At 53.0% G+C, this 21,410-nt stretch overlaps 1 protein-coding gene across 5 annotated transcripts in view; it reads left to right on the forward strand.

Moving 5' to 3' along the window:
- The first annotated feature begins 1,898 nt into the window (after positions 1-1,898).
- FRAS1 (Fraser extracellular matrix complex subunit 1) overlaps positions 1,899-21,410 on the forward strand; it is a 112,270-nt gene continuing 92,758 nt past the window's right edge. For all 5 annotated transcript variants that reach the window (XR_014183863.1, XM_082050618.1, XM_082050621.1 and 2 more), the window contains exons 1-2: positions 1,899-2,109; positions 6,555-6,586. Coding sequence is in view for 4 of the 5 variants with exons in the window: in XM_082050618.1 (XP_081906744.1) it covers positions 2,040-2,109; positions 6,555-6,586 (102 nt within the window). In the remaining variant the exon portion in view is untranslated. The remainder of the gene's footprint in view (positions 2,110-6,554; positions 6,587-21,410) is intronic.

The following is a 21,410-nucleotide window of genomic DNA, read 5'->3' on the forward strand; positions in this document are numbered from 1 at the left end:
GCTGTTTTATATTGATTAGGAGACGCGCGTCTCTGCGCTTTTTCACTCCAGGGAAAGGAAGAAAGTACAGAGTCGTTTCATTGCTCGTGGATTGTTGGTACCTTTCTTTACCTCTTTTCTCTGTGGCAAAACCCATCTGCTTTGTGCTCCAGAGATGCTAAAACCTCTGGTTTGCGTGTGCATGGCGCTCATACTGTTATTCTTTGAAGGTCAGTTCACTGTACCACTCTGTGTCTTCAATAGACCAGTTGATCCTCAGAGATGCCAGAGCTGGAATAGACAACGATGCCGAAAAAAATCAGGTAGGGTAAAACTGTGTGGACAGGGCAGGTGGGAAATGCAAACAGTAGGAGCAGGGAGAGCTGTGATTAAATGGAATTAATACATAATAAAAAAAATTCACATCAGTAATGTATTGCTGTGGCACTTGTTATGAGACTTACTGCTGAGACAATAAGACATATGCAATCTTTACTTACTGCTGAGACAATAAGATACATGTGCAATCTTTTCTTTATAGCTGCTAAATATCAGGTAACATTTGGAAGAGTTAATAACTGTAAAGACTGAAGTTCTGGTGACTCTAACTGGGGAATTTGCAGAAAAATCCATTTCATGGTGACGTACTTGCCAGTTTTTTGAATTGTCCCAGAAGTACAGGATGAAATCTGAGTCGACAAGGTCCTGTATCACGGTTGCCATCTTTGGAAGGCCTAATGCACAGGTTTCCAGCTGTGGGCTAAATACCAACACATTCCAGCGCTGCGGAGACGAGCCCGTGGCCAGCAGAGCCGGCATGAGCTGGGTCCCCTTCTGGAACATGTTCTTCAGCTCTTCTCTGTGTGGCTGTGCCAGCACGTGCCTGCCCTTCAACAGCCCTAAGTCTGGCTTGAATCACCAGAAAACTGCAGAAAATTGACCTCTGCCTGGAGATTTGATAAAAGGATTCTTAAAACAAAAAGAAAAGGTTTATTTGTGCCACCTCAGTGAGTTTGTGTCCCTCTAGTTCTGGGACGTGCGCTGCAGTTGACAGTTGGGTCATTGCCTTGCCAGATGTGCCCTTCCAGCTTCCAGTCTCAGAACAATCTCCCCTTTCTCTAGACAGCTGGAAGCTTATTCTTCAATTCCTTGTGCTGTTATCTCCTAAATAGACTCAAAACAGAAATGCCGCTTTTGTTTGGAATTGGGGGTTTAAAAAAGTATGTGAAGGACAAGATTTGACAGTGTTAATTGAAGGGACTTTAATGTCTGTTGTGTGGTGCTGGAGGGGTGTTAGAGTCAGTTTTAATGCCTGGCCAGAGCCGGGGGTGCCAAATGAATGGAAATGGGGTGGCGGGGAGAGCAGAGCTCGGACTGCACGGAGTGCTTTGGTACTTAAGCTCTGGGTGCGTGGTTTGCGGTTGCTCATGTTTGATGTTCCTTCCTACAGGAAATGTTTATAGACATAGAGGAACTGAAACTGACACAAAGGGACACACTGTTTCAATGGGACCTGGGGCTCTAGTGCTGCTTTAGTAAACAAACCCTGCCCCATTGATGCTTTTTCCTTGGTCTTATAAATGAAAGTGACATCCCCCCTAACCAAGGAAGAGCTCCTGTATACCCCTAGAGCTGGTGACTGTTTAGTGCCAGCCCGTGGATTTGTGAGCAGGACGAAGCTCTGGGCTCGGTTCCGACACACGCACGTTTGTCTCCCGGGCGGAGGAGCCGCCGTGGCTGCTCCAGCGGGGCCGGGTTGCGGGTTCACCCACCGGTACCAGCGGGAGAGGCCCGGCCCCCCCCCGCGGGCCCCCCAGGTGCGGGGGGGGGGGGCGGGGCTGCCCGGGGCGGGGCGGGGAGGGCCGCGCGGGCTCCGGCGCTTTGCACGCGGGGCCGCGGCCGCTTTGTGTGCGGGGAAAGTTGGGCGGCGGGCGGGGGCTGCGGCGCCGTCCGGCACCTGCTGCGGGCGGCGGGGCCGCCCACCCCCTCCCCTCCCCTTCCCTTCCTTCCCTCCCCCGGCGCGGCGCCGCTCGCTCGCGTTCCGGGCAGCCGGCGGGGCCATGGGCGCCCGCGCCGCCGCCTGGGTGCCGTGGTGCCTGCTCAGCGCCGCGCTGGCCGCCGCCGCCCCAGGTGAGTCCCGGCCCCGAGGAGCAGCCGAGCGCCCGTGCTGAGGAGCCCCCGGCCCACGGGTGGGGGTTCGGGGCACCTTTCCCCTTCTCCCGGCCGGGCGGGGGTCCGCCTCCCGCCCCCCGCCATTTTGGCGGCCTCTCCACGCGCCCGGCGAGGGGCAGCGGCGCGAAGCCGCGCGGGCCCCGTCCCGCCTCTGCCCACGGCTGGTCCCGCGCGCAGACACGCGTGGGGTGGCGGCTCTGTGCTGGCGGGCGGGCAGCGCCGGGGGTGGCGGAGCGTGTCCCCCGGCGAGCACGGCGGGGGGAGGCGGGAGGGAGCCCCGGGGCTGCCGCCGCGCTCCGCACCTTTTCCTGACGCCCGCAGGGCGAGGAGGCAGCTCGGGGCGGCAGCGAGTCCTGCCGGGCTGCGGGCGGCTCTGCGGGTGCTTGTCCGAACCCACGGCGGTTTCCGGCGGCAGCGGTGCGGGCACCCCCGGGCGCCGGGGGCAGCGGTGCGGGCACCCCGGGCGCGGTGCGGGCACCCCGGGCGCTGGGGGCAGCGGTGCGGGCACCCCCGGGCGCTGGGGGCAGCGGTGCGGGCACCCCGGGCGCGGTGCGGGCACCCCGGGCGCTGGGGGCAGCGGTGCGGGCACCCCCGGGCGCGGGGGCAGCGGTGCGGGCACCCCCGGGCGCTGGGGCAGCGGTGCGGGCACCCCCGGGCGCTGGGGGCCGCAGTGCGGGCACCCCCGGGCTCTGGGGGCAGCGGTGCGGGCACCCCGGGCGCTGGGGGCAGCGGTGCGGGCACCCCCGGGCTCTGGGGGCAGCGGTGCGGGCACCCCGGGCGCTGGGGGCAGCGGTGCGGGCACCCCCGGGCTCTGGGGGCAGCGGTGCGGGCACCCCCGGGCGCGGTGCGGGCACCCCGGGCGCTGGGGCCGCGGTGCGGGCACAGCCGCCTGCCCGCCAAGCCGGACACGCACACGCTGGGGTGACAGGGACAGGAGCTGTGGCCGTGGGAGCAATATCCACCTTGTTGTGGTTTAAGGAGGGTTCGGTTCAACTTTGTGCTGTGCGGGTGTTGCTGCGGGAGCGCCCCGAACGCCCTTGCAGGCACCGAGTGTTGCGTTCACCTGTTCTGTCGTTGAACAGGTGTTCTGGGCAGGCTGTTGAGAGGTGCAAGGTTATGATCCAGTGACACTGTCAGCATGGGGTTAATGACATTCAGTTTGCAGTTTGGGGGTGCAATGTGATTGTGCACTTGTGGTCTTGGGTTGTTTTCTGGTTTCTCCTTTGGCAACGCAGCTGCAGGTTCTTGGTTTCCGAGTGGCAGGCTGCCCAGATAGCGCTCCCGCTGTAACGCTGCGTGTCCCCTTTGATACACTGGTGAATACACGTAGTTAGCAATAGCTCCGTGTGAGCTGGGGAGTTGCTAGATGTGACTCTGGGCTATTAACTTGTGGGGCAGTACCCCGGGAGACTTAATGGTTTACGAAAACAAGAGCCCAAAGCAGTAACTACCCCATCAGCCTCCTGCGTCCAAGACGCCCAACGCAAAAATACCAAGGCAAAAAGTGTGAGGGTTTCTTCCCAGGCTCCTGCAGTGTGTGGAAGGTGACATGTTCATTTGGGGACACCCTTTTGGGGGAGCTTTGCAATCGCACACAGTCGTTAATCTCACGGTGCCTCGGCGCTGCCGGCACAGCCGGGGCTCTGGAACACAGAGCGAGGTTGCCAAACTCAACGTGCGCGGTGTGGGCACGTCGGGGGCTCGCCCAGAGCTGGGAGTGAAAATATACCTGGAAAGTATTTGTAACTGAGGATTTTCAGAGCCCCATAAAGATGGGTTCTGTCCTTTGTAACTCCTGAGGGAGTGAAACGTGCTTTTGCCTTCAGAAGAATCGGATTTTCTGCGTTTGCTTCCCAGTTGTTCATGGCTGGAGTGAGGCTGCGTGTGCAGAGCGGGCTGGGGGCACGGAGGGGCTTGGGAGGTGTGTGTGGGGCACGGAGGGGTTTGGGAGGTGTGTGTGTGTGGGGCTGGGGGCACAGAGGGGTTTGGGAGGTGTGTGTGTGGGGCACAGAGGGGCTGGGGAGGTGTGTGTGTGGGGCACAGAGGGGCTGGGGAGGTGTGTGTGTGGGGCTGGGGGCACAGCGGGTTTTGGGAGGTGTGTGTGGGGCACAGAGGGGTTTGGGAGGTGTGTGTGTGGGGTGTGCGGGGCTGTGGGGCACAGCGGGGTTTGGGAGGTGTGTGTGTGGGGCACAGAGGGGTTTGGGAGGTGTGTGTGTGGGGCACAGAGGGGTTTGGGAGGTGTGTGTGTGGGGTGTGCGGGGCTGTGGGGCACAGCGGGGTTTGAGAGGTGTGTGCGTGGGGCACAGCGGGTTTTAGGAGGTGTGTGTGGGTTGTTCGGGGCTGTGGGGGCTGTGGGGCACAGCGGGTTTTGGGAGGTGTGTGTGTGGGGCTGTGGGGCACAGCGGGGCTCGGGAGGTGTGTGGGGTGTGCGGGGCTGTGGGGCACAGCAGGTTTTGGGAGGTGTGTGGGTTGTTCGGGGCTGTGGGGGCTGTGGGGCACAGCAGGTTTTGGGAGGTGTGTGTGTGGGGCTGTGGGGCACAGCAGGTTTTGGGAGGTGTGTGTGTGGGGCTGTGGGGCACAGCGGGGTTTGGGAGGTGTGTGGGGTGTGCGGGGCTGTGGGGGCTGTGGGGCACAGCAGGTTTTGGGAGGTGTGTGGGGTGTGCGGGGCTGTGGGGGCTGTGGGGCACAGCAGGTTTTGGGAGGTGTGTGGGGTGTGCGGGGCTGTGGGGCACAGCAGGTTTTGGGAGGTGTGTGGGGTGTGCGGGGCTGTGGGGGCTGTGGGGCACAGCGGGGTTTGGGAGGTGTGTGGGGTGTGCGGGGCTGTGGGGGCTGTGGGGCACAGCAGGTTTTGGGAGGTGTGTGGGGTGTGCGGGGCTGCCGGCCGTTTCCGCGCGCGCTGTGTGCCGAGTCCTTGGCACACGCCGGCTCTTTCACAGTGCGCTCGCAGTGCCTGGCACAAAGGGCCCAAGCTGTAATTACAGCCTCTTCAAGCACCAGTAGGAAATGCTTTTTTCTTTTTTTAACAGTTTTCCTGTGTCTTTTTGAGGTCTTCAAGTCCTTGGCGGGGGCTCTGATGCCGTATTTCATGTTTTACGGTGTTAAATTATTGTTACATTCATTCTTTCATGGATCTATATATGCTAGTGAGCAAAATCCAAGGGCAGCGAGGCTTTTTGAGGAGCAAACCAGTTGAGTTGTGCTGGTCTTCACTAACTGGTAATAAGTTTTGGGTTTTGTTTCCACGTGCCTTTTAACAGTATGTGACCGTGTGTTTTGCACCGATTTTTGAGGTGCAGCTGGATGGTGAACCTTGAAATCATCCATTCTTGCCAAAAGAAGAATGTGAGGGGGGAGAGCGATGTTGGAGGGAGGGAGATAACGGTGTTTGAAGATCAGCGCGGTAACGGGAGGTCCAGGGAAAGGGTGACCAAGTGTTCTGTTGCCTTTTTCTTTCCGTGAGCGGGAATTGCTCTGAAGTTGCGGTAAGTGAGGGAGCGGAGTTGCTGGGTGGCGGGGCGGCCGGGAGCAGCGCTGCGGTCGGCGCTCCAGGTTCCCAACCCATTGGTTCACTCTCCGTTTTACGGAGAACGCGGCTCTTGGGTGAGGAAATTCCTCGTTCCCTGGGTGGTCCCTTGGGGCAGCTTCTCTGCGTTCTTTCCATCTTGGGTTGCTTTTGATTTCGCATTCTTGTCGTGTTTTCAGTGCGCGGATACGTGTAGTTTGAGAACAGGCTGTTTCCTAGATAATCAATGGAAGAACTGCCATCCAACTTACTCATTATTTTAATTTCTAACCTATTTGTTGAAGGAGAACACATACAACATATTTGAATGGGTGTATATCTATACCACTTGCTGGAGAACCTTTTAGGACGACTGGTGGCAGGGCGAGCGCCGTGCACCCCTTGTTGGGTGCAATGGGACCCGCTGTGCGCGTGGGAGTGATTTGGAGCAGGGATTCCTGCAGCTCTTGTTGCAGTGATTACATTTTTATGTGTATGTTCATGTGCTTTTTTTTTTTCCTATAAATGCCAAGAGGGTTTATAGGAGCACAGAGAAGAGACTGCCTTTGAGCGTGCCATTAAATGTGTTCTTAAGGGCTGGGTTTTGCCTTCGAGTAGCTGTGCCTTCCCTTTAGTTCAGTGAGAGCCCGGACGGTTGTTCAGAGTTGACAATGAGTTGTTAGGCGTAGACTGTGAGAATTTCCACGTGACGGGGCAGCCTTGGTGACAGCGGAGGGAGAACACGAGCGCCTCCAGCGAGCGGGAGTTGTTGTCTGTGCCGGGGTCATTTCTTGCAATTATAAGGCTGTGATGCTTCACCTGTTGCACAGGAGGCTGTAGGTTCGCTGGGGTGTGCTGGTGTTACTTGTTTCTGATGGCCTCCCTGTTTTCTGTCCCGCAGGTGCCTGTGTCTACCGCGGCTCGTTGTTCGAGGTAGGTGAACTGGAACGTGTTACATGCGGGAGCGTTTGGGAATGTGCTGTTGGCCTTGGCTCCGGGGTCTGATTTGTGTCACCACTGGGGTGGCTGATCGTGCTGCATTTCGACCTGCTGGAAACAAACAGCAGACTCATTATTGCCCTTAGAAGGGCTGGAAATCACCTCTGGGCCCTTGAAGCCAAGCACTCTCATTCTCCCGAGGCTCCTTCTTTGTCCAGGGAGTGAAGAGATGTCAAGGCTTTTGAAGCCGTGTGAGTCAGAAACGTGCAGCCCTAGGCAGGCTACAGGTAACACTTTATAAAATGTCTCAGCAATGCTGGGATATATCTTTTGTTGTGGTTTGTTTTTTTTCTGAATTAATAAGGTATTCATGACAACAATTTAACACCTTTTCTTCCAAGCTGACTATGGTAAGTACTGTGTACCCAAGCCACTCTTCATAAACCTGGAGTATTTTGTTTCCTCTTGGCATGTGCATAATCCATGAGTAAGAAGCAGCAGCTGCAGGCGGGTGAAGGTGTTTGCCTGTGTCAGTGCAGCTTTCTGCTGAGCCCTGCGCTCCGTGAGGGACCCCAAGGTTCGTCAGGGGGTATCATCTGCCCCATAAACACTCAGTGTCAGTCAGGGGGTTTATTTGCTTTCTGCTTGCTAATGGGTGTTTTTCCCTGCTTTTTCTCTCACTGCTGCTCTGTGTTTGAAATGCTGGTGCGGGTCTCAATAGTAGCTCGCCGTAGCATTTGTACACGAAGGCTGTGGGATGATCTAGGTTAGATGTATCCCGTTTAAGGAAATTGCTTCCAGATTCTGTCTTTAATATAAAGATGGTAGTGTTTTTCATTAAGAAACCATGCCTGTGACAGCAGTAGTTTTCGGCAGCTCTGCAGCAGGACTCGGTCACACACAGAGCTGACGCAGGGCTACAACCGGCATTTCTAATGACGTGAAACTTGAGCAACTCAAGCTCGTCATTTTTGGAGCAAGGACCCATCCCGTGTCTCGGTACCCGTCACGTCTGCACATGCGCCGCTTTCCTGTCTGAAGAAGGTTATTAGGAAGGCGCTGGAGAGAGACTCGAACTCTCGTGGGTTACTCTGAGCACTATTTATTGTAGAAGTTTCGCAGGAACAGCAGGGTTGGATCACCTCCTCAGAGAGTGACAGTCATACAGCAACACAGCTGGGTTCTAACAGGTATTATGCAACTAAGCAAAATTTATCAATGTCTATCACTGTCAATGTCTTCAGGTTCCTTCCGTCTCAGTGGTCTGCAGGTTCTGTTTCTTCTTTCTTGTTGGCAAGTATCGAACGAAAGGTCCTCGGGTCTCAGGGCTAGCTTTGAAGTTCTACCTGTCTCATTTGTTATCCATAGTTCATCAGTCTTGCACAGAAATTAGCAAACCTAAGAATAGCATTTATCAATGTCTTAACTACGGGTACAAAGCAAGCATAAGGTAACCACGCTCATGGTTCTGGGCAAGGGATATACAGAAGACAAGCTGAGACTTGCAGCCTTAGCAGCACAGCTTATAACACTGATATAGGCCTAAAATCCTAATTTCCTGTTTTCCTATAACACTGTCCAAGCAACGTCTGCTGTGGGATCAGGCCTTTGCTTGCTCCTCCATGAGTATTGCAGCATTTCTTCCATTTCACGCGCACTAATGAAACAACTTTCCATTACTCTCTGGAATTGCATAGAGATTGAAGGACAGGCTCTGTGGCTACAGCTTGCAATCTGAAAACAGGTACTAAATCCGCATAGTTCCCGACTCAGACGGGGAAAATATCCCGTGCAAAGTACCAAACCTGTGGGCCAGGTGCATCTTCTGTAACGCTGCTTCATGGGTTTCTTTGCGTGTCTGTGTTGGGAGCTGCACAGGGAACGGTGGAAACTACAGGCGGACAAGGAGCTTTGCTAGGGCTGGTTTCATTCTCTGGTTTGCGCCCCTCGTGACAGCGGTGTTGAAGCCGGCTTGGCTAAGCCGGGCTCAGTGCGGTGCCTGTGAAGCGCTGGTGCAGCTGACAAGTGACCCGGGAGCCGTTGCCTCCTGGCTTTGCTGGTGCACTTGTGTCTATTGGCGCTGGGGAGGAGGGCGTTTTCAGTCACCAGCTGGGGTTCTGGGTTTGCAAGCTGCCATGTCATCTCTGTTACAGTGTCATCGTGATGAACACAGTTGGTTTTTTTCTCCCGTACCCCAGATCATTAGCAAAGTGAAAGCCTATTCTGCATGTGGTCTGTGTCCTTGTCTTGCCGTCTCACCTCTGGCGAGGCTCCGGGAGCGCAAATCCCGTGGGGTGCGTTGAGCTGGGGGTGTGTGTTCTGCGGGACGCTTTCCTGACTGCCTGTCTTTCCAAAACAGATGTGCTGACACGGACAGAATAATTTATAGCACAGGATGAAAATGGCGCTGCTGTGACAAGTTCAGTCCCTTGCGGTTGGGTTTGTGTGCCAGTTTGGTAGCGTGGACGGAGCCTTCTTTAATGGAGCCCACAACAGCCCTGCTGTGCCCAAACCATTTCCCAGCCTTTGCAACCCGGGCTGTTCCTGCTGCTGTGATTTTATTGACAAGGTGAGAAGCACTAAGCTGGGCACAGGAAACAGGGATGAGCAGACGGACAGTTATTTCTTCCAAAGATGCTGAAGCCTCTTGCGTGTGCAGCAGCTGCAAAATTAGCCTTAATATCTTGATTCTAGTGCCAGCCGGAGGGAGCTGGCGGTAACATGGAACAGCCCCAGGTTTTGTGAGTGTGATGAGTCGTGGTGTGACCAGCTAAAGGAAAAGGTGGGCGCAGTTTCATGCTGTGGCTTGACAAAGCTGGACTATAAAGACGCCATTGGGGGGGGATTTGGCTTGGGGAAGCTGCTCTGGGCTGCGTGCTGCTCCGTGGGAGCTCTGCCTTGAGCTCCGCTTGCTGGTCTGGGCTGCATCGTGGCTTAAACCGAGCTTTGCGGGAGCGGGGCGCTGCCAGAGCAGAGCTGGGGGGTGCAGCAGGATTGGGCCGTGGGGTTCGGCACGAGGTGCTGCTGTGTGCCCAGAGGGGAGCAGACGGGAAGCAGTCGTGGCTTTACCATTTGTACATGACTTTAGAAATATGCGCTTAATGTGTTCCGTGAAGAAATCCCAGGACGAACGTGCAAGCTAGAGATGTCATCTGTATAGAACCTGTTCCAGGAGAGGAATGTGCCTTCTGGGTGCGTTTGCTTACAAGCCATTTACTCGCTGGAAAAGATGGGGTCTTCTGAATGACAAGAAGGCACTGGGCCAAAAATTGCAGCCTCACCTGCTGGCTCCCCCTGGAGCGGCAGCACCATCGGACGCGGCTGTGACAGACCTCAGGATAGATCTGTAGAAACCCCTGTGTGTTAAACCACGGCTAGAAATGCCGTTGGCTTTCGCGTTCCCTGCTCGTGAGGGGTTGTTGGGAGTTCCACGTGTAGGGGGCTGCAGGTTGTCGGGTTGTTGCAGGAGGGCTGTTTGCTGCAGGTCGTGTTTCGGGGCCCTGGGCTGTCTCGCTCCCTTCTGCCGCAAACCCGCGCTCTGAAGTCGATCGAAAACTCCTTGGGGCATAAATCAAACATGTAAAGTGCAGCGAGCGCAGGCGCTGCAGCGCCGCTCCAGTTATCACCACCGCTCGTGTTCTGCATCTCGCTTGGCTGACTCAGCTGCTCGTGTATCGAGGGTCAGCTCGTGTTTATGGCTTTTTCTGAGGAAAAGCACAGTTTTATGTTTGATTTCCATCGGTGCTGCGGATGCTCGTGTTCCTCATCCGCCCTCACCTCGGAGGGAGCTTTTGGACCCACACAACCAGGCGGCTGCCTCCTTTACTTAGCAAAGAAAATACACATTACTGTGTGTTTCTTACTAGCTGGGGGGAATGTAGGTGGGGATGAGGAGACGTTGACACCTCGCTGGACGTCACGGGGTGTGGGAGGCGTCGATGGAGCCGTGTCTGGTCTCTGCCTTGTGCTGGAGGCGCTCTCAGCCCTGGGCTGTGAGTTAAGGTGGGAGTTGGTTTAAACGCCAAGTGTGGCTGGATCAATGGCACCTCGTGTCTGGCAGACACTGCAGTAAGGGAGGACACGTCCCTGTCTCCGCTGAGTTTCCACTTTGTGGTGATCCGAGGGCGCCGCAGCACTGCTGGCCATGTGTGTAACCGCGAGTCTGGGCGCTGGCTGCTGCCCGTGCGGGTTTCATGAGACAAACGGGGCTTTTGTAACACTATAGAGCATCGAACAAGCCAGGCAGCTCTTCTTGAAAGGAAATACATTATTAATCTGCAGTTTGGGTGGAAACGATGAACAAAGTCCTATGCTAACACACAGTGAATGGTCCTGTACTGCTACACAAAGAACACCTTAGTTCCCTTTTACCTTTGAAACTGCCTGAAGAATGATTCAAATTAATTGGAATGCTTTGTTGACTTGCACGTCTTCAAAGAAGAGATTTAGGATTAGCGGTCCGTCAAAAAGAGACTGTTCCAGAAAGGAAAAGAAAGTAAAATCCAGCTCTTCAGACAGGTCAGTTGTTCGGCTGCTGGACTCTGCTCTGCAGTCAGTCATGGTGGAGGCTGCGAAACAACAGTGGAAGTCGATTCAAGATGTTGACAAATGTCCGTTGTATGAATCCAATTCCATGCGCTCTGTTGTCAATCAGATCATTGGCTGCACGTGCACATTTAGTGCGAGTTCCCACGGGCGCTCGCCAGGGGCCGGGCTGACGGGGACACGGCAGGAGGGGACGTGGTGAGGTCGCTTCTCGCTCGGCTTTGCAGGCGTTTTGTACACGATGATGTTTGACTGACTTAATTGCAGTGGCAAGTGTGGGTGCAGTGGAGAAACCAAGCGCTGGCTTCGAGCTCTGCGTCTGAAGATAAAAGCACATGGAAGTGTTGGTGCTCAGAGCTCGAAGTTCATGATAATAAACCAGCTTGAATTGTCCGATGTGGCTGCGTTTCTGCTTAATAAAGTGTCCCTTTGAATCTTCTGATTAACGTGATGATGTCTTTCTGGTACATCTGTATATTTTGCTGTCTCAAGTTTAAAGAAAGTGATTTTATGCCTTTTGAATCAGGTTCCTGTTTCTGTCTGTAGTCAGTGCTGAGTCAGCAGTCAGAGGGACACGTGCTGAATAGAAAACGCCTTTGTCAGGATTTGGAACGTGCCGCTCCAGGTAGCTCATCTTCTGAATCCATTTAGTGACTGTTGAACACAAATCTTAGCCAGTGCAAAGCGCTCTGCTTAGAGAACGCTTCCAATTAGCAACGGAAAAATGAGCCTGGCTTTAATTTCTTTAGAAGGATAACAAGTTACTGCAGAAAATAGAGCTGAGAATTGAAGATTTCAGCGGAAGGTTTTGCATGCGAATTTCTACAGTGCCTAACGCTGAATAATGGTTTTATGCAGCACGTGGGGCTTGATACCCACCTTGCGCTTGGTCTGTGTGGCTGTGGGCGCAAGCGCAAGGTGATGGAAAACGGGCCCCTCGATTGGCGTGGATTGTGTGCGGTTAAGGTTTGTTAATGCAAGATGCTGCTCACGCAGGAGATCCCCTCTGCTCGGTGCTTTGGAAAGCTGAGATAACTGAAAATCAACAATAAAGGCAAAAGTGTTGGCATGGAGAGTGTTTTTCGAATAAAGCGTGTGCTGCACGTGCGTTCCTTCCTTGTGTTCCTTTGACAAGCCAGCACTGAGACACAGGGATGGGGACAGGCCGGCTGCGCTTCGTGGCACCGGCTCTCGGCAGCTTAGAGTCGAGATGAAGATTATTCACCTGAGGAGGTAGGGAATTCTTGTTTCTTTACTGATTGTGAGTTATTTCTTTGTGAATCAAGGCACACACTTTAATATGTAATAGTTCTTGTGTATTTTGGTGATGCTAATATAGAGATATCTAAATGTCATTTTTTCAGAGCGAGGCAAATAAACCCCTCATTTAACAGGGGAGCACAACACTAGCACGGCTGAGGATTAGCGTGTTCCAAGACTACCACAATTATTTTATTATGTAGCGACTTCAAACTCTCTCTGAATACCCAATAACATACAGTAAAAACTTCTGAACTTCTTCAGGTTAGTTTCCTGTCTTTGTCCAAGGAGTTGGACACAGTGCCCACCGTCAATCAGTGCAGCCTTATTTGATGTGCTTTGTCCTTCTGCCGACAAGTGGTGTGAGCTGCCCCGTCCCGTGTGGCTGTCGGCTCTGTGGAACACCTGAGGAGGTGACACAGACAGCTCCTGAAGCTGTTGTTGTGTTCTGGGGGTGCTGAGGGTGTTCGTGCCCCAGAAAGGACCTGTGGCTTTGCCTGTCAAGGTAAATGCTGCAGCTCCTCCTGGATACACACGCGTGTCAGAGGAGAAACCAGCAAGTGGCTGGAGGTGCAGCTGAAGGTCCTGATGTGAATGAGAGATGCCCCACGATCTCAAGTGGGGGCAGCAGAGGTGGACACGGCCAGAGGAGCCGTGGCCTCCTGACCTGGCCGAGCGGTGGGGCAGCCTTGCCGCGGCACACACTGCGCCTTAACACACTATGTGATGCACAAAACTGCTGGCTTGGTTCACCCTGAGATGGGTATTTCTCAACTCTCTCTGGATTTACTGTCCGGTTCCCTTCTGTGTGTCTTCTCTTTCCCATCTCAGTGATTTTCCAAGATGCACACGCTGGCTTAAGCAGATGATTAACATTGAATAACCCAGATGTGGGAGCTGTATGCCAAAGCTTCGTCAGGAGGTGTTGGATTTCTCGTGGATACAATTAGATAATTACCCAGCATTTATAAATTTCACGAGTCGTTGTGCCTTCCATCTTTCCAGATGCATTTGGAGAGCCTTGCTTAGGAAATAATTCCCGGTGCATTATAATTTACTTCTCCTTTTTAAGTTCCCCACATGAAAACTGCGTTTCTTGTTCCGTAGGTCGGTGGTGCAGGTTGTGTTTCCTCATTCCTTCCCTCTCCTCAGCCCTGACAAGCTCCATGGGGTTTCCTGTGGGCATGTTCTCTCTGCGTGGGGGCTGCCGTGTCCCGTTCATTGGTAGCGATGGTGGCCAACGGGTGTTGCCTGCAGGGAGAGGGGGCACGAGGGGGTCATCTGCTTTGCAGGAAGAATTGCATTCGGTCTTTCTGTGTCAAACATGATTTTAGTTTCGAACTATCAGCACTGGCTTTTCTGTCCTTGTTTCTTGCGTGTTGTAAATGACAAGTTGCCTGAAAACTCATTTTCTGTCTCTTCAGCACCATCATTCAGAGCTGCATAAGTCACCCAGTGGGTTGCGGTTCTGGAACAGTCGTCTTGCTGTTTCTGTGGGCTACTCAGAAGTCTTCCATCATATTCCAGGGATGTAACTTTAATGCCTATCAGATGACTTTTAAAGGTCTTTGAGCTCAACAAGAAAGTTTTCATTATCCCTGGATGATATTTTATAGAAGTGCTGTTTACACTGAACATGCGTGTGCATCAGTAGTTTCAGGTGTTTACACTGAATGTACGTGTGCATCAGTAGTTTCAGGTGTTTACACTGAATGTACGTGTACATCAGTAGTTTCAGGTGTTTACACTGAATGTACGTGTACATCAGTAGTTTCAGGTGTTTACACTGAATGTACGTGTGCATCAGTAGTTTCAGGTGTTTACACTGAATGTACGTGTACATCAGTAGTTTCAGGTGTTTACACTGAATGTACGTGTGCATCAGTAGTTTCAGGTGTTTACACTGAATGTACGTGTACATCAGTAGTTTCAGGAGAGATAAAATGAGGAGAGCTTGGTTTGGATGGATCTGTACATCACCGAACGACACTGAATGTATAAAAGAGAGTTGGGGTGTGATCTTGTCACCTCTCAAAATGCCACATAAGTCCGTTAAGGTTGAGCTTTGCATCTGGGTAGCGGGGTAGTCACATAGGGGGCAAAACGGGGTGTTCATATTGAAACACCCTTTTCCTTTGAGTAGCTCGTGTCCCCATCAGGAATGCCGGTGTGCAACCCGCTCACCGTCACCGGTGTCGCACACACTGGTTACGGTCATTGCTGTAAAGTTGTCTGGGATAAATAGTTCTCTGAGTTTTCAGTGAGCATGAACTCTCCGATTGTTGCTCTTGTACCTGCTGCATTTCTCAAGGGGTCCAAGATGCTCCGTGGTGCTTTCGGGAGGCGTGTCAGGGATGGACCAGTCCCCGCTGTGACACTCGCAGAGGGGTGCACTGATGTGTCCCCGCTCCGCGCTGGCAGCCACGTGGTGCTGGGATGTGCTCGAGTTCATGACGCTGGGATGTCTGTGTTTCTGCCATGCATATTAACCAGCTTCCCGTGTGAACCTATACGGCAGAGCCGGCTGGAAGAGCGCTGTAATTCCCCCAGGGCTGTGATTTATTGCTGAGTGCCGCTGGAATAAAATACTGGCTTGATTTTGTAATCATTCGGTAATGAATCCTCTGACTAAGCCCGTGAGCTCGGCGCTGGGAATATCTATATTAGCAGCCGGAACACTGTGGCGAAGGGAGAGTCCTCGGCATTTTCAGACCCCCCCAGCCGTGTTCCTGAGGATGGCTGGAGAGGAGCAGCTCTCCCTCCTCCCCGGCTGGGAAATCCCAAACGTGATTCCTTCCTGTATCTATTTGAAGGATTTTAAACCAAATGTTTTGTTACTCAAAAAAATTCACAAGTTTGGAGATCAAAATGAAACTTTTTGAAGAAAACTTTTTTGTGGGAACGTTCCTTGTGGTGCCGGACCCGCGCGAGCAGGATGCAGGTCCAGTCTCCTCTGTGCTCCGTGAGCGTGCGGAGGAGACCCGGGCTCGGTGGTTTAGGAACGAGCTCGGGAACTGATTTAGGCAGAGCTGTCATTGCTGACACTAACAGTCAGTCTGGAGTCAGTGGGTGCAATAAATCCTTTGATGCGTTGAGCTGGGTACGGCGGTTTCAGGTGGAAACGTGAGCAGACTTGTTAGCAACTTCTTTTGTGCGTTTTTTGCAGATTTCTAGATTCTGCTATAAATGTAAAAGGCCTATTTTTGTTTAGTATTGAAGGAGTTAATTTGCAGTTAAATTCTGAATATTACAGAGTAAAAGTGACTTGCTACATCTTTATTCCGCTGGATTTCCTTGTTTGTTGTAGAGCACGGGCATTTTGGAAGTGTCCAGTTCTGAAAAGCCAGGTTCGATTTCCACTGGCAGCGCGGAACGTGTGCATTGATTCCTGGTGATCTCCGTTCCGCAGTGGCTGTGCAAGGTCACCACGTGCAAAAGGAACCTGAAGGTGCTGTGGGAAACTTTCCACAAGACCAGTGAATTGTGCTCCCACCGAGCGGTCTGAAGAGGGTTCTTACGTCCCTCTTCCTTATTTCATTTGATTTGTAACATGGACCCCTCATTGGTTTGTAATATGAACCCCTCTTATTAGCACTTTTTTTTACTATTATTGTGATGATTGTTTCATTAATAAAAATAGGATGTATTAGTATTAAAAATAAACTAGGGACGGTGCCTTCTAAGCAGGACATTTTTGCTGGGCAGCTCTGGTTTAGAAGGCAGGCGCAGCCTGTCTGCTCTTAGGCTTGGTTCATTTTAGAAGCTTGGCATTCCTGTGGTAGGTAAGTATAGATTGTTAGGCCCTGCTCTAATATTCAAGTCCAGCCCAGTGAACCACAGCAGTTTGCTAATAGGCAATTATTTCTTTCCTTATAGTCTTGCGTGTAAATGTGTGTTTTGCTTTGCAGGTGGCAGCAAGGGGGCCGATCTGATCTGATCTGATCTTCAAGGTCATGTCTTTCACTCGGCGTCCTGTTTACCCAAGTGCCGTCTTTACGCTCTAGAAATAGCTGATAAATCCACACGTTCAGACTGAGGAGATGCTCGTTTCTCCTATGGCAGCCTCGATAAGCAACCTCCTCGTTAACATCAGCACTTGTGCTGTGTATGTAAAAGCTGCAGTGAGGTCTCAAAACACAATGTTTTCAGTGCTTTCTGTATGACGCCAGCATGTTTTTAACCTTACTGAAGTCATTTCATGCTTTTGCAGTTCATTGGCTTTTTTCGTGTATTTATAGAAAGTATTTTTTTTCAAGCACTGCAGTAGAAATGATGAGAGCATCTGGTTAAATCCGTCACATCTTGCAGAACAGCCTCTTAATGCTTATTCTCAGTTAGATGGAATAGGAAAAAATAGCCTTGGTAATTGATCCTTTCTTCCTTTAGATGGTTACAGCAATATTTTAAAGGCTTTAGATGTTTAATATAATTAGAGTGCCATAAGTGTCACGGCTGTGCTTGTCTGCGGTGGAAACGGCCTGGGTGAGCTGTGAAATGGAGCTGAGTTTCAGGGGGCTGTTTATAGCCTCTTGTTTCACGGGGCCGTAGCAAAGGATGCATCCGGGAGTTTCTACTTTGCTAAAGAACATTTCCTTTCTCTTTTGGAGGGGTCTGGTTTCTGTGGCGTCCAGACCAGCCTGTGCAAGCAAACCCGCAAGCGCACTGGACTCAGCACCGCCGTCCAAATGCGTGACAGGATGGTAGGCAAGGATGCCAGGTTTGTGGAGGAAGACGGTGGTTTACCTGGGTTTGGGTTAAAGCCTAAGGACCCTGTACTAAGCCGGGAGTTGGGTGAGGGTGTGACTCACCTGGGGCAGGTTTGGGTGCCCTGAGCCCTGCCCGTGCGATGGTGTGGAGGCAGGAGGGCCGCGGGGCGTTGACGTCCCCGTTCTGTCAGCCTGAGCCGCGGTGGCCGCGGCAGCCGTGTGCGGCGATGGAGCGGCTGCGCGGGGCTGCGGCCGGGCCAGGGCTGGCACGGGACCCGCTCTCCTTCTTCGTCCTTCTGGGAAGCGGCGCCGGAGCAATTTAGACAGTGACTGTAGACTCGGCAGTTTACAGAGAAACTAGAGGTGAGGCCAGAGACGCTTGGGGAAATGTGATCAGCGCGGTTCTATTTGGGGAGCCTGAATTCCCGTGCTCTGTGGCTCCAGGGTGGGTCCTCAGCTGCTGGAAATGGCTTTAGCTGCTTTGATGTCCATGGCGTTTTACCAGCGGAGCACTCGGCCCTGACGCCGCTGTCAGCCCGCCAGCTGCCGAGCTTTTTCGGCAAGATGGGAACTGCTTGATCCGTGTTTTCCAAGGAGATCATCGCTTCACCTTGTAGCTGTACCTGGAGGGGCTTTGCAGTAACCCCAGCTCTTGTTCTTTCCTCATCGTGGCCGTACATGTGAAGTCTTGGCTCGTTTCCTTTGAGCCAAACTCACACATAATCACATAAAGAAGTGACCTAGCTTTGGATAGGAGCTGTGGGGAAAGCTGGCCTCGGGGAACGTGTTAAAGCACACGTGCTGCTGGTGGGATTGAGATTCCCCTCAGACACCTCACCCCCAGCTGCCCCGGCGGGGATGGAAGTTCCTTTTGTGCTGATTAACCTTTTTTGTGGGCCAGTTCGAAGCGAGGGGTGGTGATAACTCTTTAGGATTCTTGGGTTTTGTAATGGTTTTTCAATGAAAAGAACGCCTGCAGGGTTCAGTCGTACTCAGAGCTACCGCACTGAGCAGTCCTGAGATCTGCCCTGCTGCGCGGCTGCTGGGAGCAGAGCGGTTACTCATTCATTGCTCTGTCTCTGTGCTGCTGGCTGTCCCGGTGCACGTGAAGCTATCGGCAATAAAGCCGGACTGGTAGCTTTGGGACAATTCCTCCTTTTCTTAAACCAGGCAGTGCTGTGTTTCTTCGGCACACCATGAAGAACTCCCTGTCTCGTGGTCATGCTGTGTTGTGCCAGCTTCCCCATACAAAAACGCTGGTTACGTGGGTTTTAATAGACTAAGGAGCAAAGCACAAAGCTCACACCACCCGGGTTTGTGGGCATGGCGTTCAGGGTGTGCAGAGGCTCGCCGTGAAGCCGGGCGCAGCAGCGCGGCCCCCAGTGCCAGGTGTGCCAGGCTCTCTCCGTTGTTGCCCCACGTGTCTGCGGTGGTTTTGGCGGCTGCGCTCCCCAGACGTGCTGGTCTTCGCCTTCCCGGCACTGGGGTGCTGGCGGTCGGTCTGTGCTTCGCCCCGCTCCCTGGGCACGGCGCCCGGCTCCGTGCTCGCGGCTCTGCTTCCTGCCAGGGCACTTGCTGTGCCTGCCGAGAAGTCAAATGAGGCTCTTTATGGTGCTTTATTTTTGCTTGGCACAGTCGGTTTGGTCATCACACAGCCGCTGATGATCCCCGTGTGCCTGAAGGAATTGGCGGAGGATGTTTCAGGAATCCAAAGAAAAGTGCTTTTCTGTTTCTCCTCCCCTTTGTTTCCCCTTTTTCTTAATCGTCATTTTGTATGGACTTCCAGAGGATTTTGTGATGAGCTTTTGGCCTCCTTGTGTTCCACTTGCCGGTTTATTGACTGCGTTGTCCATATGGTGACGGTGAAGCGAGAGCGGTGCGGTGTAGCTGTGAGCCTTCCTCACCGCAGACCAGAAAGGGAAATCGGAGCAGCGACGAGGGGTTTGATAGGGAAGTTCCTCAGATCCTTCCCTTCTCCCATTCCCTTTCTCCTAGTGTTTGGCCCGGGTTTTTAATACGAGCATGTGTATGGATAAGTTCCTGCAGGAACAGTGCTGTACAGACCTGTACTGATGGGGTCCTGTGTGCAATTTGATCAGATTTTGTTGTGGACGTAGGGAAGGAAGAAGCCTCCGTGCTGTTTGCTGTGGACTTTGCGCACTCAGGGCAGGCCAGAACTTCAGTCCTGTGGGACAATATAGATCAGCAAAAGGGCGCTGCAGTAGCACTCGTTTGGATTCCTCTAGGCAGGCGGGAAGGAGACGCGATGCTCAGCTCCGGGAAGCTTTTGGGAAGGACCTCTTTGCAAAACTACGGCCGTGTGCAGCGTCCCCATCGGCAGGGGACACTGCGCATCCCGAGGAGCAGCTGTGTAGCTGCTGGATCTAATCCCACTTCTATTTGGGGTGCTGGGGAGTGTAAGTGAGACAAAGGTCAAAAGCAGATGTTTGAGCTTGAATGGCTGGGCCTTGCTTGCACGTCACTCTTGCTGAAGGAGCCACCTGCAAATACTGCACAGAAATGGTCTGTAAACGTGGACAATGAAATCATTTGTGTGCTTCTTGAAGGAAAGGGGACAGGGAGGGTTCCCTCCCTTCTCCATTGCTGCTGGCGTCCAGCCCATTCACAACCTCGTCCTGCGGGTCGTGTTCTGCCCGGCTGGTGTGACGGGCCAGATGGGCGCAGGGGGGCTATGATGGCACAGACCCGCTGCCACATCAGAGTTCTGGAGGCTGTACACTTCTCCTGCATTAGAAACACAGTTTGCGGTAACGAGCTGTGCAGTGTTCCAGCTCCTGCGAGGATTAATTACAGATGGGAGCTGTGACAGCTACATCAAGTGCCTATGATGTTGTGCAAACCTCATTAAGCGGACTCAGTAGCAGCGCTGTAATCCAAGAGAAATGGGATGGGATGACGAGGGAAGAAAAGGAAAATACTCCACAGCAACTGGAAAAAAATCCTCAGTGTCTAAATCCGCTGCAACAATTGCTTCTGTCCCTTCGGCTTTAATGAGGGAATTTTAGACCGCAAGCTTTTAAACTTCTTATCTGATAAAGCCTTGGTAGCTTGAATTAAGAATAACTTTGTGCTAATGTCTGCTGAGTTCCTCTGAGTCGGCAAGTCCTGTGGAGCCAAAGCTGCCCCGACCCGCAGCTGGGCACGGGGATGGGCGCGGGGATGGACACAGGGATGGACACAGGGATGGACCCAGGATGGACACAGGGATGGACACAGGATGGACACAGGGATGGACACAGGATGGACACAGGATGGACGCAGGGATGGACACAGGATGGACACAGGGATGGACACAGGATGGACACAGGATGGACACAGGGATGGACCCAGGATGGACACAGGGATGGACACAGGATGGACACAGGGATGGACACAGGATGGACACAGACCTTTCCGTGGGTCTGAAAACTCAGGCTGGTTCTTGAGCAGGGAGGAATTGTTGGGCAAACCATGGATGTGAATCAGTAGGAAAAAGGATGACTTCCCACCCGTTTTTTATGAATTTCAGCATCATAAAATACATCTGTTCTCCGCTGCCTTTTCCTCGGCCGTACTGGCGCATAGCAGAGAGGTGATTGCGAAGGTGAAGTCAGCTAACACATATTTAAAGCCACTGTGAGGAAAACCCATAGGCTTTTATATGCATGCGGGCAAATAATTCGCTCTCCAGCCTTGATGGAGTTATGTGTAGTTTTAAGGTTTGTTGTAGGAAACAGCCGTGTAAAACACTACTCTGAGGACAGGGGAGCGATGGAGGCGGTCTGAGGGCTCACAGGCACAGGACGGAGCAGACAGACGGCTGGACTGGGATGTGCAAACACCTGTGTGTTTCATACCTACAGTGAGAAGCGCACTGTAAGGACTGTCGGGACTTAAACAGTCAGGAGACTGGTAGGAAGTCTGGTGGGAACGGATGGCGAATCTCACAGTCTTTTGGGCAAATGTTAGTGCACCTGGGCACCTGGGTTGAATTGCTGCTTTTTCTGGCTCTGGGGCATGGTTGTTTTGTTGCAGGGAGCGCTGGTCCCTGTTACGGGGGGTTTGTGTCAGGTCTGCTCGCTGAACAGCATCACTAACGTACCAGCCCCGCTCCTGCTTGTTGTAGAGCTGATAACGTTCCCTTTGTCTCCTGCCTGGTGTCAACTAAGCAAGCTTAGCATCCAGCCTGCGTTTTCTGAACCCGTGTTTGCATCTCAGCCCTGTTCCATAATTTATAGTGTGACTTGCAGAATTTCTCTCTGTATCTGTGGCTGCTGGAAAAAAGAAACGCTGTTCACTTTGGTGGC

This window comes from Streptopelia decaocto, assembly GCF_964273445.1.
Source record: "Streptopelia decaocto genome assembly, chromosome: 4".
Lineage (NCBI taxonomy): Eukaryota > Metazoa > Chordata > Aves > Columbiformes > Columbidae > Streptopelia > Streptopelia decaocto.